Source organism: Chiloscyllium plagiosum, unplaced genomic scaffold (genome assembly GCF_037043375.1).
Source record: "Chiloscyllium plagiosum isolate Xiang-an unplaced genomic scaffold, Cpla_swu_hap1 HiC_scaffold_17, whole genome shotgun sequence".
Lineage (NCBI taxonomy): Eukaryota > Metazoa > Chordata > Chondrichthyes > Orectolobiformes > Hemiscylliidae > Chiloscyllium > Chiloscyllium plagiosum.
Window position 1 is genome coordinate 49,039,933 of NW_028270155.1, and position 13,856 is coordinate 49,053,788.

At 41.5% G+C, this 13,856-nt stretch overlaps 1 protein-coding gene across 6 annotated transcripts in view; it reads left to right on the plus strand.

The window, feature by feature from the left end:
- Positions 1–13,856, plus strand: part of chd9 (chromodomain helicase DNA binding protein 9) — a 242,429-nt gene that overhangs the window by 112,769 nt on the left and 115,804 nt on the right. The window contains exon 1 of one of the 6 annotated variants that reach the window (XM_043706977.2): positions 3,825–4,176. The exons of the other annotated variants lie outside the window; for them this stretch is intronic. Within the exon in view, the coding sequence (XP_043562912.2) occupies positions 4,147–4,176 (30 nt within the window). The 5' untranslated portion in view covers positions 3,825–4,146. Of the gene's footprint in view, positions 1–3,824; positions 4,177–13,856 lie in introns of those variants that run through there. 6 annotated transcript variants of the gene reach the window in all.

Below are 13,856 nucleotides of genomic sequence, written 5' to 3' on the forward strand. Positions count from 1 at the left end.
GACAGGTCAAGAGGGCAGTGCTAAGTTGGAGAGTTGGATCTGGTATGAGGTGGTGTGGATTTGGAAACTAATGAAATCAACTATATGTTGCGTGGTTGAAGGGCTCCCAAGGCGGAAGATGAGGCGTTCTTCCTCCAGTCATCTGGTGGCTTGGAATTTGGAGTGGAGGAGGCCCTTGACTGGCGGAAGAATGCCTCATCTTCCGCCTTGGGACTCTTCAACCACACGGCATCAAAGTCAACTTCAGTACTAGTTTCAAAATCCTCCATCCTAGATCCAATTCTCCAACTTGGCTCTGCCCTCTTGATTCTGGATTAGTGGTGCTGGAAGAGCACAGCAGTTCAGGCAGCATCCAAGGAGCAGCGAAATCGACGTTTCGGGCAAAAGCCCTTCATGTCCCATCTGTCCATCTTCCTTCCCACCTATCCGCTCCACCCTCCCCACCAACCTATCATAGTCACCATCCACCTGGATTAACTGTTTGCTTTCCCAGCCACTTCCCCCACCCCCACCTTCCTATTTATCTCTCCATCCTTCTCTATCCACCCCCCCCCCCTCCCCCAAACCACCACCCAACAGTCCTGATGAAGGGTTTATGCCCAAAGTATGGATTCTTCTGCATCCATCCTTGCTTGTTTTGGCTTAAATGTGTCTCCAAATCCACAGCAATGTGGTTGACTCTAACTGGGCAACTAGAGATGCGCAATAAATGCTGGCCTAACCAGTGATGTCCTCGTCACACGAATGATTACAAAATCCTTCTGTGACAAAGGTTACAGGCAGCAAATTCACTTGTTGGATATCTATCCTGAAAAAAAATCGATAATCAATACCCTCCTTGACATTTTAAATGATACCTTGCTGCTAATGACAAAGACTATTCATCCATAAAATAAGCTGCACACTAGCCCACTCATCCAACTCTGCCCTTTCTGGAACTGGAGTCCTCATTTTCTCCCAGCCTCTGGATTAACAGTCCAGTGATTCACTAGGCCATCACCTCCCTTTAGGTTCTATTCATCTGTTTCGTCAACCATCCCGAACATCATGGTTACTTTCTTATATGAATGATCTGACAGCAGCTCACCTTAGACAACAGATATGATCGTTTTAATTGCTGCATGTCCGTTCCTCTCCCCGTTTCTGTGACAACTTCCAGTCCTACAAATCTCCAATTATGACACCTCACACATCCCTGATTTTCAGTGCCTGTGTACTTGGCTCTGAATGTACCTCCAGTTGTAGAAATATCTCTTAAAATCTAAGCAGCATATTGTCGATTTTTGTTGCCTGCCCTCTCTTTCTTGCTCAGTCACCTCTTGTATGCTCTGTCTCTCGCTTGTGCGCTCTCTCACATTCGCACACTGTGTCTTCATCTTGCACTCAACCTTTAACATACTTTTGTCGGTCTGCTCACCATTCCTCCAAAGTGACCTAGATGTCTTTGCCCATGAGTCACCAAAGTTAGCATGAAAATGCAGAAAACAATTTGGCATGGAAAAAAAATATTAACCCTTATCAGAAGAAGATTTGAGTACAGGTGTAAAAAAGTTGTTGCTTCAGTTTTATTTTAAAAATACTGGAATATAGTTCTGGTCCCCTTGCGTAAGGAAGGATCCTTGTCATTGAGGTTCACCAGACTGATTCCTGGGATGATAGGACTTGTGCTATGAAGCAAGATTAGAGAGATTGGGCCTATATTCTTTTGAGTTTGTAAGGTGATCCCAGAAACTTTTAAACTTCTTAAGGACTACACAAAGAAGCTGCAGAAAGGATCTCTCTCCTGGCTGTGTGGTCTATAACTAGTGGTCATTGCCTCATGATAAAGGGTAAGCTATTTAGGACTGAGATGAGGAGGAATGTCCTCACTGGGGATGGTGGGTCTTTTGAATTACCTACTCCAGACACATTAGTAGATTTCTAGTTAATAATGACATTAAGGGGTATGGGGATAATGTTGGAATATAGTATTGAGATACATGGTCAGCCATGATCTGGAATGGTGGAACAGGCTGGGGGCATGAATGGCCTGTGCCTACTCCTATATTCGGATTTTGAATAAATTTTATTTAATAGACTTTGCTGGCAAGGTAATAAAAGAAAAGGGCTTGAGGAACTCAACAGGTTCTTGGACAGTCTGTATTCTAGTATTTTTTGAGTAAGAAATCAGTACCAAAAAAAAAGCCAAATTTGACCTGATATGTTAACTCTGTTTCTCTTTCCACAGATGCTGTCAGACCTACTGAGGTTTTCCAGCACTTTGTTTTTATTTTTGATCATCAGCATCTGCTACATTTTGCTTTTGGCTTCCATAGTATAAAGTCTGCCAAAAGGAGAGGACATACATTAATGAATTGTTTAAATGTGTTTGTTTTGGTAAAAGTTTAATCAACAGGGTCCTAATGTCTGAGGCTTTCAGTGAAGACAGCATGAACCAATCCTAGTCTCCTGATTTTGAGCGAAATGATTCACATTTTACTGAGTTGCTTACAACTTGATCATTGCACTAAAACTCACATTTTAAAAAAAAATCCTCCAAATGTCAAATTTGAAGGATTCCTCACTTTTTGTGATTAATGTTTTTTGGACCATAGCTTTTGTCGGTCACTTAAGGTGCCATCTGTTATGAGATTAGAAAGCTATTTCTTCTTAAAAAGATGCGTTTATGTGGCTTCATGTTGTAAACTATGTTAGCTGTTGGTCTGTCGAGTGAAATCCTAAAGATTGCTTTCTGCACACTGCCTCCCTCCAGGATGCCACCCATCGTGCTAAGATACATTTCCGTGCACGTGATTTGCTATCTGCTATTTGCCTCTTGCTTGTGACCATAATTTGGGGGTTAATGTTGACATTGAGTGCTAGAGGTCATCCATCAAAATGTGACCTCTTCCTTTGTTTATACACACTAATTTGCAATTAGAGTATCTCTGTGGACAGTGAAAGTTGAATTTTCTTCTTCCCCTTCTTTCAAGTCCTAACTAGGCCATTTGTAGTGGTCAACTTGTTGCAGACTGGACATTGAACTTGATACCTTTCTGCTGTGTAGTTCGTAAGTGGAGACTTCTAACAATTCTGGTTTATGTAATCTAACTACTGAAAGTAAGTTGCACCTTAACAGATTTGAAAACTAAGACACAAGTGTAACCTGTCTGTCCTTTGTAATTCTCTAAACTGTCATTGAGTTTACTTAAATTAGCAGTAACTGTTTTAAAATGACATTAAACATGTTGTGATATTATTATGGTTTGCCATAATAATGATAGGGTTGATATTCAACAAGATAAGCTATGAACAAAACTTTGTATTTGAAGTTGTTAAATAAAGTTAAAATGTTAAACAGCACCTTATTACACTAAAAATATAATAATGAATACATTGTCAGAAAAGCATACATTTTTTAAAAATCTAGCACTTAAGTACAGTATATTTCATTTACGTGAAATGAGAATTTCTGTTATTTTGTTGTCTGTTTTGACCCCATTTAAATTTAGTGAGAAGAACAAAGAAAGGATTGCAATTAATTTTGTTTCCCTGTTCTGTGGATCAGCTTTATTAAGATCTTGTATCCTTCAAAGTATAATTTGTCTCAATATAAAATTACCTTATCGTCATTATAAAATTAAAACGGACACGTGCTTACAGAAAAAGATTTGGTCATTACGATAAAAAGGAACAGGAGGTGCAGATACAAAGAGTCCTGGGGGATGGTGAGCAAGTAACATTAAAACCCAGCAGAGTGACAATAGGCAGCACCATCTGCTGGACCAAGTGAGCAATCTCTGCTGTTATTGAACGACATTTCTATTCATGCTGATGCATTTTCATGCTTTGGTGCATAATTTTACTTAGCTTTATTGGAGACGAGATTTGCAAACCTCTATTTAATTAGACATTCAGCAGTTCTTGCATACAAACAGAATCTTGTGTCATAGTACCTTTTCTGGATGTGCAGTGATAATGTGTGGCAGTATTGATTAACAAGGAGGATAAACGCTGATAAAAACCGTGATGTGTTTTTGTGAAGAGAAATGTGTATCTTTAATGCAGCACACCAAATAGGCCATTTAGCAGTTATCATTGAATATCTTCCTCACGAGCAGAGCTGGAGGTGAAAAAGCGGAGGGCTAGCCTTTGTTGAATGACAAAATGGCTACTGTGCGGAGGTCTAGAGGAAGGGTAAGTGAAAGACTGGATAAGTGGGAGGAGGGGTTTGGACTAAAGGCTAATGGGATTGCATAACCTTCTTTTCTACTGGTTGGTGACTGAGTTGCAATGCACCGCCATCTTAGCTATTAGAGCTTTCTTTAGCCTTGTTATTTGTTAGCTTAGGCCTAAAGGTGGCATTTGCTCACAATGTTTCAGAGGAGCTGTTTGATTGCCTGTGCCTACCAGTGCTGCAGTGCTGCTGTTAGGCTGATGAAGCATGTGCAGAAATATTATCCAGTGGAGCACACTGGCATTGGCCTGAAAATCTGTTTGGGAATGCCTGGTGGCAATTTACTTTGCTGTAGTCAGCAGCTCATTTATGGGTGAGAAACGGACATGCTAAGATAAATCTTATTGCTGTATTAAACGTGAAGTTGTTCAAATTCCTGGAAAGGTGCAGTGGGTAGTTGTGGTATCCTTAGCATATTTCAAAATTGGTACAATAGTATAATTAGCTAGTGCGTGGTTCTGTGAATAAAGCCATTGTTTGTGCTTGTTGGCAAATAAAAAAAATGGTAAATAAAAATTATTAATTATGCTGGAAGATTAATCACTTTATTTAAAAATAGATTCTGTTTAGCTTCTGTATAAATGCATGTATTGTGCAACATATTAGAATGTTGATGGGTGCAAGGTTAATATCTTGACTTGTATTTAAACTGATCTGCAATATTAATGCAGAAATAAAGCACATTTGTTATTTATTTATGTCTAATTCTTAGGGCCTTTGTTCTGCTAATTTAGGGGTATACTAGAAAATCGTCACTGTGTACAGTCCTGTTTCAAAGATTTACTGAACAGCTGGCATCAATTTTGCCTTTTTTCTCAATCTTGTTTTTGCTGTAACTGTGCAAGCAAAAATGACAGGTTGTTTAGTTGTACTGTCTACCTGTAATGGTCTCCCGAGGAAAAAAAATTGAGTTGAAAAATATAAATTGGTGTGTTTACGATTTTGTAGCAGCCTCAAACATGTTTAGCCAGCTTAAACAGCACTGAATTTTAATCATCACGGATGCATTAAATGTTTGCTATGTTGGGAAAATTTTCTTTTTAACAAAATGTGTAAGTACATGTGTAAAGCACTTATCATTTTCACTGAAAGTAACAAATAGAGGAAATAGTCCCTTATTATGGTATGTAATGACCAATGTAGTTTTTAAAAATCTGCATAGGTTTGAGTTATTTCACTAAATTTGCATTCTATACTTGGAACTTTGCCCAAGTAGAAGGTGTCTAAATGACTTGCAGTGTTTACTTAAAGGGTCACTGATTTTTCTTTTTAGACATCAATTTTGGATTCAGTGGTTGTTTGTATTTTTACTGAGCCAAATAATTGACATAAGAATAGCAGCACGTTTCAGAGGCAGTTTGAATTCTATCCTTCAATGTTTTTCTAATTCATCTACTCTTTGTGATTGCATTTGGCTGGTACAATATTCCAGCTCACAAGTGGGAAAACTGTTGGAAACTTCTTGCCCCAGTACACCACCTGCCAGTTGTTCACGGTACAGCATTGGTGCAAGTCATAATGACTTCTTTTGCTTGCTCCCTGTTATGATAAAGACTCCTAACATAGAAAAAGGCAACTGTGAGGAATATATAATAATGGCAGGCTATAGATCGCATTAAAAAAACCCTCATTGTATCTAAGCCCAAAAACTATGTACTTTTGAATGTGGCGGGCTGTCTAGATTATGTACTGCTTTCTGGAGCAAAGAAGCTATTTCCAGTGTAGTAATGTAGGGCTCAACTCTGCACATGCAGTCTGTAGTGGTTTTTCAACACATGTGCTACAATAAAATGAGAAATGTGCTGCCACATTTTCAGGAAACAGCTCGGCTTTACCCGAGCACTGAGGCTGCATCCACGTTTCTGATCTCCAGAACCTTGGAGTCTATTATTGATGGCAATATCTGCTGATACCAGGCAAACCTATTGATAGAGCATGTGCAAGCTTCTAGAGCCACACATGTGGACTCTCAAAAAAAAAGGTGGGTGTGTTGTGGGATTGTTGCTGGCTGGCTGGCATTTATTGCCCATCCATAGTTGCCCTGGAGAATGTGATGGTGAGCTGCTGTCTTAACTGTTGCAATCCATGTGCTGGAGGTTGACCCACAATACCCTTCGGGAGGGCATTCCAGGATATTGACCCAGTGACAATGAAGGGACAGCAGTGTATTTCTCAGTCAGGATGGTGAATAGTCTGGCGGGGTGGGGGCGAGGGAGCAAGGAGCTTACAGGTATTGGTGATCCTATGTATCTTCTGCTCCTGTCCTTGTCGATGAAAGTGGTCACGCATTTGAAGATACTGTCTAAAGAACATTGTTAAATTTCTGCCATATATCCTGTATATAGTACACACTGCTGCTACTGTGCACCTGTGGATGCAATGCCAGGCAAGTGGGCTGGTTTGCGCTGGATGGCATAAGCTTGTTGAGTGTTGTTGAAGTTGCATCGATGTAGACAAATAGGGTGTATTCCAAAGCACTCCTGACATGTGCCTTGTAGATGGTGGAAAGGTATTAGGAGGTCAGGAGCTGAGTTACTCACCACAGTGTTCCTAGGTTCTGACCTCCTCTTGTAGCCACTATTCCTTGACATTCATGTGTTACTGTCACTGAATCCCACACTATCAATATCCTGGGGATGACCATTGACCAGAAAATCAACTTCTGCCCTTATGATGGAGGGAAGGTCATTGATGAAGCAACTGGAAGTGGTTGGGCTGAGCACATTACCCTGAGGAACTCCTGCAGTTGAAATGATTGACTCCACACCCACAACTATCTTCCTATGTGCCAGGTATGATTCCAACCAGCAGCAGGTTCACTCCCCTCTTACTCATTGATTCCTTGCTTTGCTAAGACTCCTTGTTGCCATGCTTGACTGAAAGCATCATTGATGTCCAGGGCAGTCATTCTCACCTCACCTCACTTCAGAAATTTGGCTCTTTTGTCCATCTTTGAACTAAGGTTGTAATAAGGTCAGGATCCCACACTGGGCATCACTGAAAAGATTATTGCTGAGCAGTTGCTGCTTGATAGCATTGTTGATAACAACATCTTCCATGACTTTACTGATGTTCAAGAGGAGACCAATAGGGCAGAAATTGGCTGGCTTGGACTTGTCCTGCTTTTTGTGTTTACATGACACACCTGGACATTTTCCACTGTGTAGGGTAGATGCTAAGTGTTGTGACTACAGAGGAACCTCGATTATCCAAACCTCGATTATCCGAATTTCGGATTATCCAAAGCAGATTTCAAGGTCCCACAAAAACGTTTAATCAAAGAGGTAAGTGTATTCGACTTATCTGTACTGAAGAACATGTGAAAACGCTGGCAAAACAAAAACAAAAGCAGCTCAAGCATCAGCGACTGGATACTTTTTTAGGTAAGATTCATTGCACAACCCTTTGCAAAAGTAAGTATTTTACAGTATTCCCGTCACTTTACCAGGCTGTTCATTTTAAAAAAAAGGCCAAGAACATAAATGCATACACGAGGTGGTGCTTTTGGCTTTCTATCGCAAGACTGAGCTCCTGGAAACTGACAAATGCTCTTGTGATCATAGAAGCTGTTTGGGACCTTGTTTAATGCTGGGACTTGATATACATTATTTTTGTGATGGCAAGTTCTTCTCATTTTAACCTGTAATTTGCAGACTGCAAAGGTTAGTTTTAGATGGCAGACTCATTAAAATTATAGAGTTAAACATATTCTCCAGTAGAGCACAGGGTTAGATCCATAGGGCTTCCCTTGTTTTAGGTAAAATCGATTATCTGAACAAAATAGTGCCTGCTCATCTTGTTCGGATAATCAAGGTTCTTCTAAACTGGAACAGCTTGGCTATACAAGCAGCAAGTTCTGGAGTACAAGTTTGCAGTACTATTGTCAAAATATTGTCAGGGCCTATACCCTTTGCATATCCAGTGCATGCAACCATTTCTTGGTATCACGTGCAGTGAATTGAATTGCCTGAAGTCTGTAATCTGTGATGCTGGGGACTACTGGAGGAGGTCGTGTTGGATCATCTGCTTGGTACTTCTGGCTGAAGATTGCTACAACTGCTTCAGCCTTTTCTTTTGCACTGATGAGATGAGCTTTTCCATCATAGGGAACAAGGATTTTTGTGAAGTCACCTGCCTCATTAAGTTGTTTGATTGTCCTCCACCATTCATGATTGGATATGACAGGACTGCTGTGTTTCAGTCTGATCCATTGGTTGAGAGATTGCTTGGCTCTGTCTGTCAGTTGCTACTTATGCTGTATAGCATGTGAGTAGTCCTGTTTGCTGGCTTCACTAGGTTGACACCTCATCTTCAGGTGTGCCTTGGGCTGCTCCTGGCATGCTTTCCTGCACTCTCCATTGGATCCAGGGTTTATCCCCAGGCTTGATGGTAATGATTGAGTGTGAAATATGCAAAGCCAAGAGATAGCTGATTGTGCTGGAATACAATTCTGCTGTTGATGACCCACAGTGCTTCATGAGTGCCTAGGTTTGAGTTGTTAGATCTGTTCAAAGTCTGTCAAATTTAGCACATTACCACACAGCACAATGGAGGGTATTCTCAATATGACAGCAGGACTTCTTCTCAAGGACTATGTGATAGTCATTATTACCCATACTGCCATGGACAGATGCATATGCAGTTGGCAGATTGCTCAGGATGAAGCCAAGTATGTTTCTTCTTTGTGTTGGTTCCCTCACCATCTGCCACACACCTGACCAGCTCGATCAGTAGTCCTGCTGCCAAGTCACTCATGGTGGTGGATTGAAATCCCTCACCCAGAGTATGTTTTGTGTCCTTACCACTCTATGTTTCCTCCGAGTGCCACTCAGTATGGAGGAGGACTGATTCAGCTGAGGGAGGACAGTTTGTGGTAGTTAGCAGGAGGTTTTCTTGCTCGTTTTTAACCCAAAGCCTCGTGCTCTGGAGTCAATGTTGAGCACTCCCAGGCAACTCCCTCCCAACTATATACCACCACCGCCAACTTTGCTGGATCTGTCCTGCAAATGGAACAGGTTATACCCAGGGATGATGATGTTGGTTTCTGGGACATTGTCTGTTAGGTGTGATTCTGAGAGTATAACTATGCCCTGACTAGGGCAGGGCTGTTTGTATTGTTGTCATTTTTGGTGTCTGTGTTGATGCAAGGTGGTCTAAAACATAGAAACAGGCCCTTCAACCCTCCAAGCCTGTGCTGATCCAAATCCACTGTCTAAACCTATCACCCAATTCCTAAGGATCTGAATCCCTCTGCTCCCCACCTACTCATGCATCTATCCAGATGCACGTTAAATGAATCTACCGTGCCTGCCTCTACCACCTCTGCTAGCAACGCATTCCAGGCCCCTACCAATCTCTATGTAATGTACTTTCTGTGTGTATATCCCCCTTAAACTTTTCACCTCTCACCTTGAACGCGTGACCTCTCGTTATTGAATCCCTCATCCTGGGAAAAAGCTTATCTCTATCCACCCTGTCTATACCCTTGATGATTTTGTAGACCTCAATCAGGTCCTCCCATAATCTCCTTTTTTCTAATGAAAACAATCCTAACCTACTCAACCCCTCTTCATAGCTAGCACAACACCTTCGTAAGTCTTCTCCGCACCCTCTCCAAAGCGTCCACGTCCTTTTGGTAATGTGGCGACCAGAACTGTACACAGTATTCTAAATGGGGCCAAACCAATGTCTTGTACAATTTTAACATGATCTGCCAGCTCTTATGGTCAATACCCCATCTGATGGCTAGTATATTATATGCCTTCTTGATCACTCCATCCACCTGTGTAGCCACCTTCAGGCTACAATGGACCTGAACTCCCAGATCTCTCTGCTCATCAACTTTTCCCAAGGCTTCTCCATTTGCAATATAGTTCGCTCTAGAACTAGACTTCCCAAAATGCATCACCTCATATTTGCCCGGATTGAACTTCATCTGTCACTTCTCCACCCAACTCGGGGTAGCACGGTGGCTCAGTGTTTAGCACTGCTGCCTCAGCACCAGGACCTCAGATTCAATTCCCGTCTCGGGCAACTGTCTGTGTGGAGTTTGCACATTCTCCCCGTGTCTGCATGGGTTTCCTCCGGGTGCTCCAGTTTCCTCCCACAATCCAAAGATGTGTAGGCCAAGTGAATTGGCCATACTAAATTGCCTGTAGTGTTAGGCGCATTAGTCAGGGGTGAATGTAGGGGAATGGGTCTGGGTGGGTTGCCCTTTGGAGGGTCGGTGGGACTTGTTAGACCAAAGGTAATCTAAGATGGAAATGTGTTGCTGGAAAAGCGCAGCAGGTCAGGCAGCATCTAGGGAACAGGAGAATCGACAGGAGAAACTGAAGATTCCTGAAGAAGGGCTAATGCCCGAAACGTCGATTCTCCTGTTCCCTAGATGCTGCCTGACCTACTGCGCTTTTCCAGCAACACATTTCCATCTCTGATCTCCAGCATCTGCAGACCTCACTTTCTCCTCAAAGGTAATCTAATCTAATCTTAAAAAAACTCTCCAGTCTATCTATATTCTCCTGTATTCTTTGACAGTCCCCCATGCTTTCTGCTACTCCACGAATCTTTGTGTCATCTGCAAACTTACTGATCAGACCACCAATGCCCTCTTCCAGATTATTTATGTATATCACAAACAGCAGTGGCCCCAGCACTAATCCCTGTGGAACACCACTGGTCACCTTTCTCCATTTTGAGAAACTCGCTTCAACTACTACCCTCTGTATCCTGTTGCTCAACCAGTTCTTTATCCACCTAGCTAGAATACCCTGCACACCATGTGACTTCACTTTCTCTATTAGTTTACCATGGGGAACCTTTATCAAACACCTTACTAAAGTCAATGTATATGACATCTACAGTCCTTCCTTCATCTATCAACTTGGTCATGTCCTCAAAGAACTCTAAATTGGTAAGGCATGATCTCCTCCGCACAAAACCATGTTGCCTATCACTGATAAGCCCATTCTTTTTCAAACATAAATAGATTTTATCCCTTTAAACCGGTCTCTCCGGTTTCATTTCTTGAGACTTCGTAGCGACTGTTACAGCTGAATGGCTTGCTAGGCCATTTCAGAGGGCAGTTGAGAGTCGTATGTAAGCCAGAGGATGGTGGACTTCCTTCGTTGTTAGGCATTAGTGAGCCAGATGGATATTTCCAGCAATTGACAATGGTTTTTATGGTAATCAGTAGATTCTTAATTCCGGATATTTTTAATTGAATTTTAATTCCACCATCTGCCATGGCAGGATTCACATCCAGGTTCCTGGAAGATTAGGTGAGTTTCTGGATTGACAGTCCAGCAGTAATACTATTACTGAACTCGGATTTCACCAGTTTCCTCATTTCCCCTCCCCCCACCTTGTCTCAGTCAAATCCATCGAATTCAGCACTGCCTTCCTAACCTGCAATCTTCTTCCTGACCTCTCCGCCCCCACCTCAGTCTGACCTATCACCCTCACCTTGACCTCTTTCCACCTATCACATTTCCGATGCCCCTCCCCCAAGTCCATCCTCTTAGCCTGCTGGACAAACTTTCCTCATTCCTGAAGAAGGGCTTATGCCTGAAACGTCGATTCTCCTGTTCCCTGGATGCTGCCTGACCTGCTGCGCTTCTCCAGCAACACATTTTCAGCTCTGATCTCCAGCATCTGCAGACCTCACTTTCTCCCCATTAAACTATTAGGCTATTGCTTTCCCTTGGATTAACTTTAATAGACATGGGTAATGTTTATTGATGTGCTTGAGTAGTGATAGTCATCCTGTATTTAGCTGTGTATTTGTACTCCTACAGATGTTGGAAATTCTTTGTAAAACTGATCATTTAAGTTTAATAATTTTTTTTATAGATATTTTTATTAGAAATTTAACATTTTTACAAGTTTACAAAAATAAACAAAACTCTCAAATATAAACATTGATATACAATTAAATCAAATATACAATAGCCAAAATTTAACAAAAGAAGAAAAAAAAACGAAAAAGAAAAAAAAACAAAACTCAACTATCTACTAATCTAACCTATAACTAACCAGAGTGTATATTTAAGTCTCTTACATGCTCGGAATGTGTTAACATGTAATAAAACCCGTATTCGTGCGGGATTCCTCTCCTAAGGCGCCCCGGACCAGCCAGGTTTGTAATCTGAATTAAATAAAAGCCCTTGTTAGGATAGCCGAGATATCTGTATTTATGTAATTCAAGAAGGGCTGCCATATTTTATAAAATAATTCGGTCTTTCGGTGTACCATATTTGTAAGGAAGTCAAGGGGAATACATTCCATAATTAATCTGTGCCAATTTGAAAGTCCAGGGGGCTCTCAGCCACCCAGTTCACCAAAATATTTTTCCTTGCACAGAAAGAAAGAATAGAAAGCAGTCTCTTCCCGTACATGTCAGGGAGGGAAAGTTCGAAAAGCCCAAAAGGAGAGATACAGGGTCCACTTTAATTTCCGTTCCTAAAATTTCTGTCAGGGTACTTGCTACTTTAGTCCAATATCTACAGATCTTATGACAGGTCCATAGGCAATGTACAAGAGTGCCCACCTCTATTTTGCATTTGGGACACATTGGAGATGCTCCTGCCTTAAATTTTGCCAGTCGAACCAGTGCTTTATGACCCCCTATGATGTATCTTCAGCTGGATAGCCTGGGTTCTGTTACAGATAGTAATTCTTCTAGCGTTTTCCCAAATATCATTCCACGTTTCTATAGAGATTTCTAGTCCCAAATCCTGATCCCATGTTTTAAGCAGATTATCCATATCTCCCGATACTTCATCATGTAGTAAATGATAAATAGTACTGACGGGAGATACCCCCACTGGTCGTAGGACACTACATTCTCTATCTGATTTATAAAGACTATCTAATAACGTAGTCGTCTTCTGTATATAATCTCAAATTTGGAAGTATCGAAAGAGGTCTCCATTAGGTAATCCGAATTTCTGACGCAGCTGTTCAAAAGACATCAGGACCCCATCCTTAAATAGGTCCCCTAGACATGAGATACCCCTGGATCTCCAGAGTTTAAAAGTGGCATCTGTAAACCCCGGTTGGAATCCCCATGCTCCCACTATCGGTGCCGCATTATATTCCAAGCCTTAATTGTGTTTAGTATTATAGGGTTTTTACAGTGATCTGTAATGATTTTCCTCTTGTCTGAAAATAAAAGGTTAATAAGTGGGTATTTTACTTGAGAGGCCTCGATGTCCAACCAGATTGATTGTGGATCAGACAAGACCCAATCAATTATGTAACTTAATAGGGAACTTAACTGATATTTCCTAAAGTCTGGGAAGTCCAATCCTCCCCTTGTCTGTGGAAGTTGTAGCTTCTTCAGCTTAATGAGGGGCCGTCTATGATTCCAGATAAAGGAACCCAGCCAGCCATATAATTTACGTAGAGCCATCCTCGGCAGCATCACCGGAAGCATTCTCATAGGATATAGGAGACGGGGCAGGATATTCATTTTGATTAGTGCTACTCTAACCAACCAGGAAATTGGAAGGTCTCCCCATCGCTGGAGGTCCTGCCTTATCCTTTCCAGTAAATGCACAAAATTAGCCTTATACAACTGACCAAATACTGGAGTAATAAAAATGCCTAAATATAAGAAGCCCTCCAGGGACCAATGAAAGGG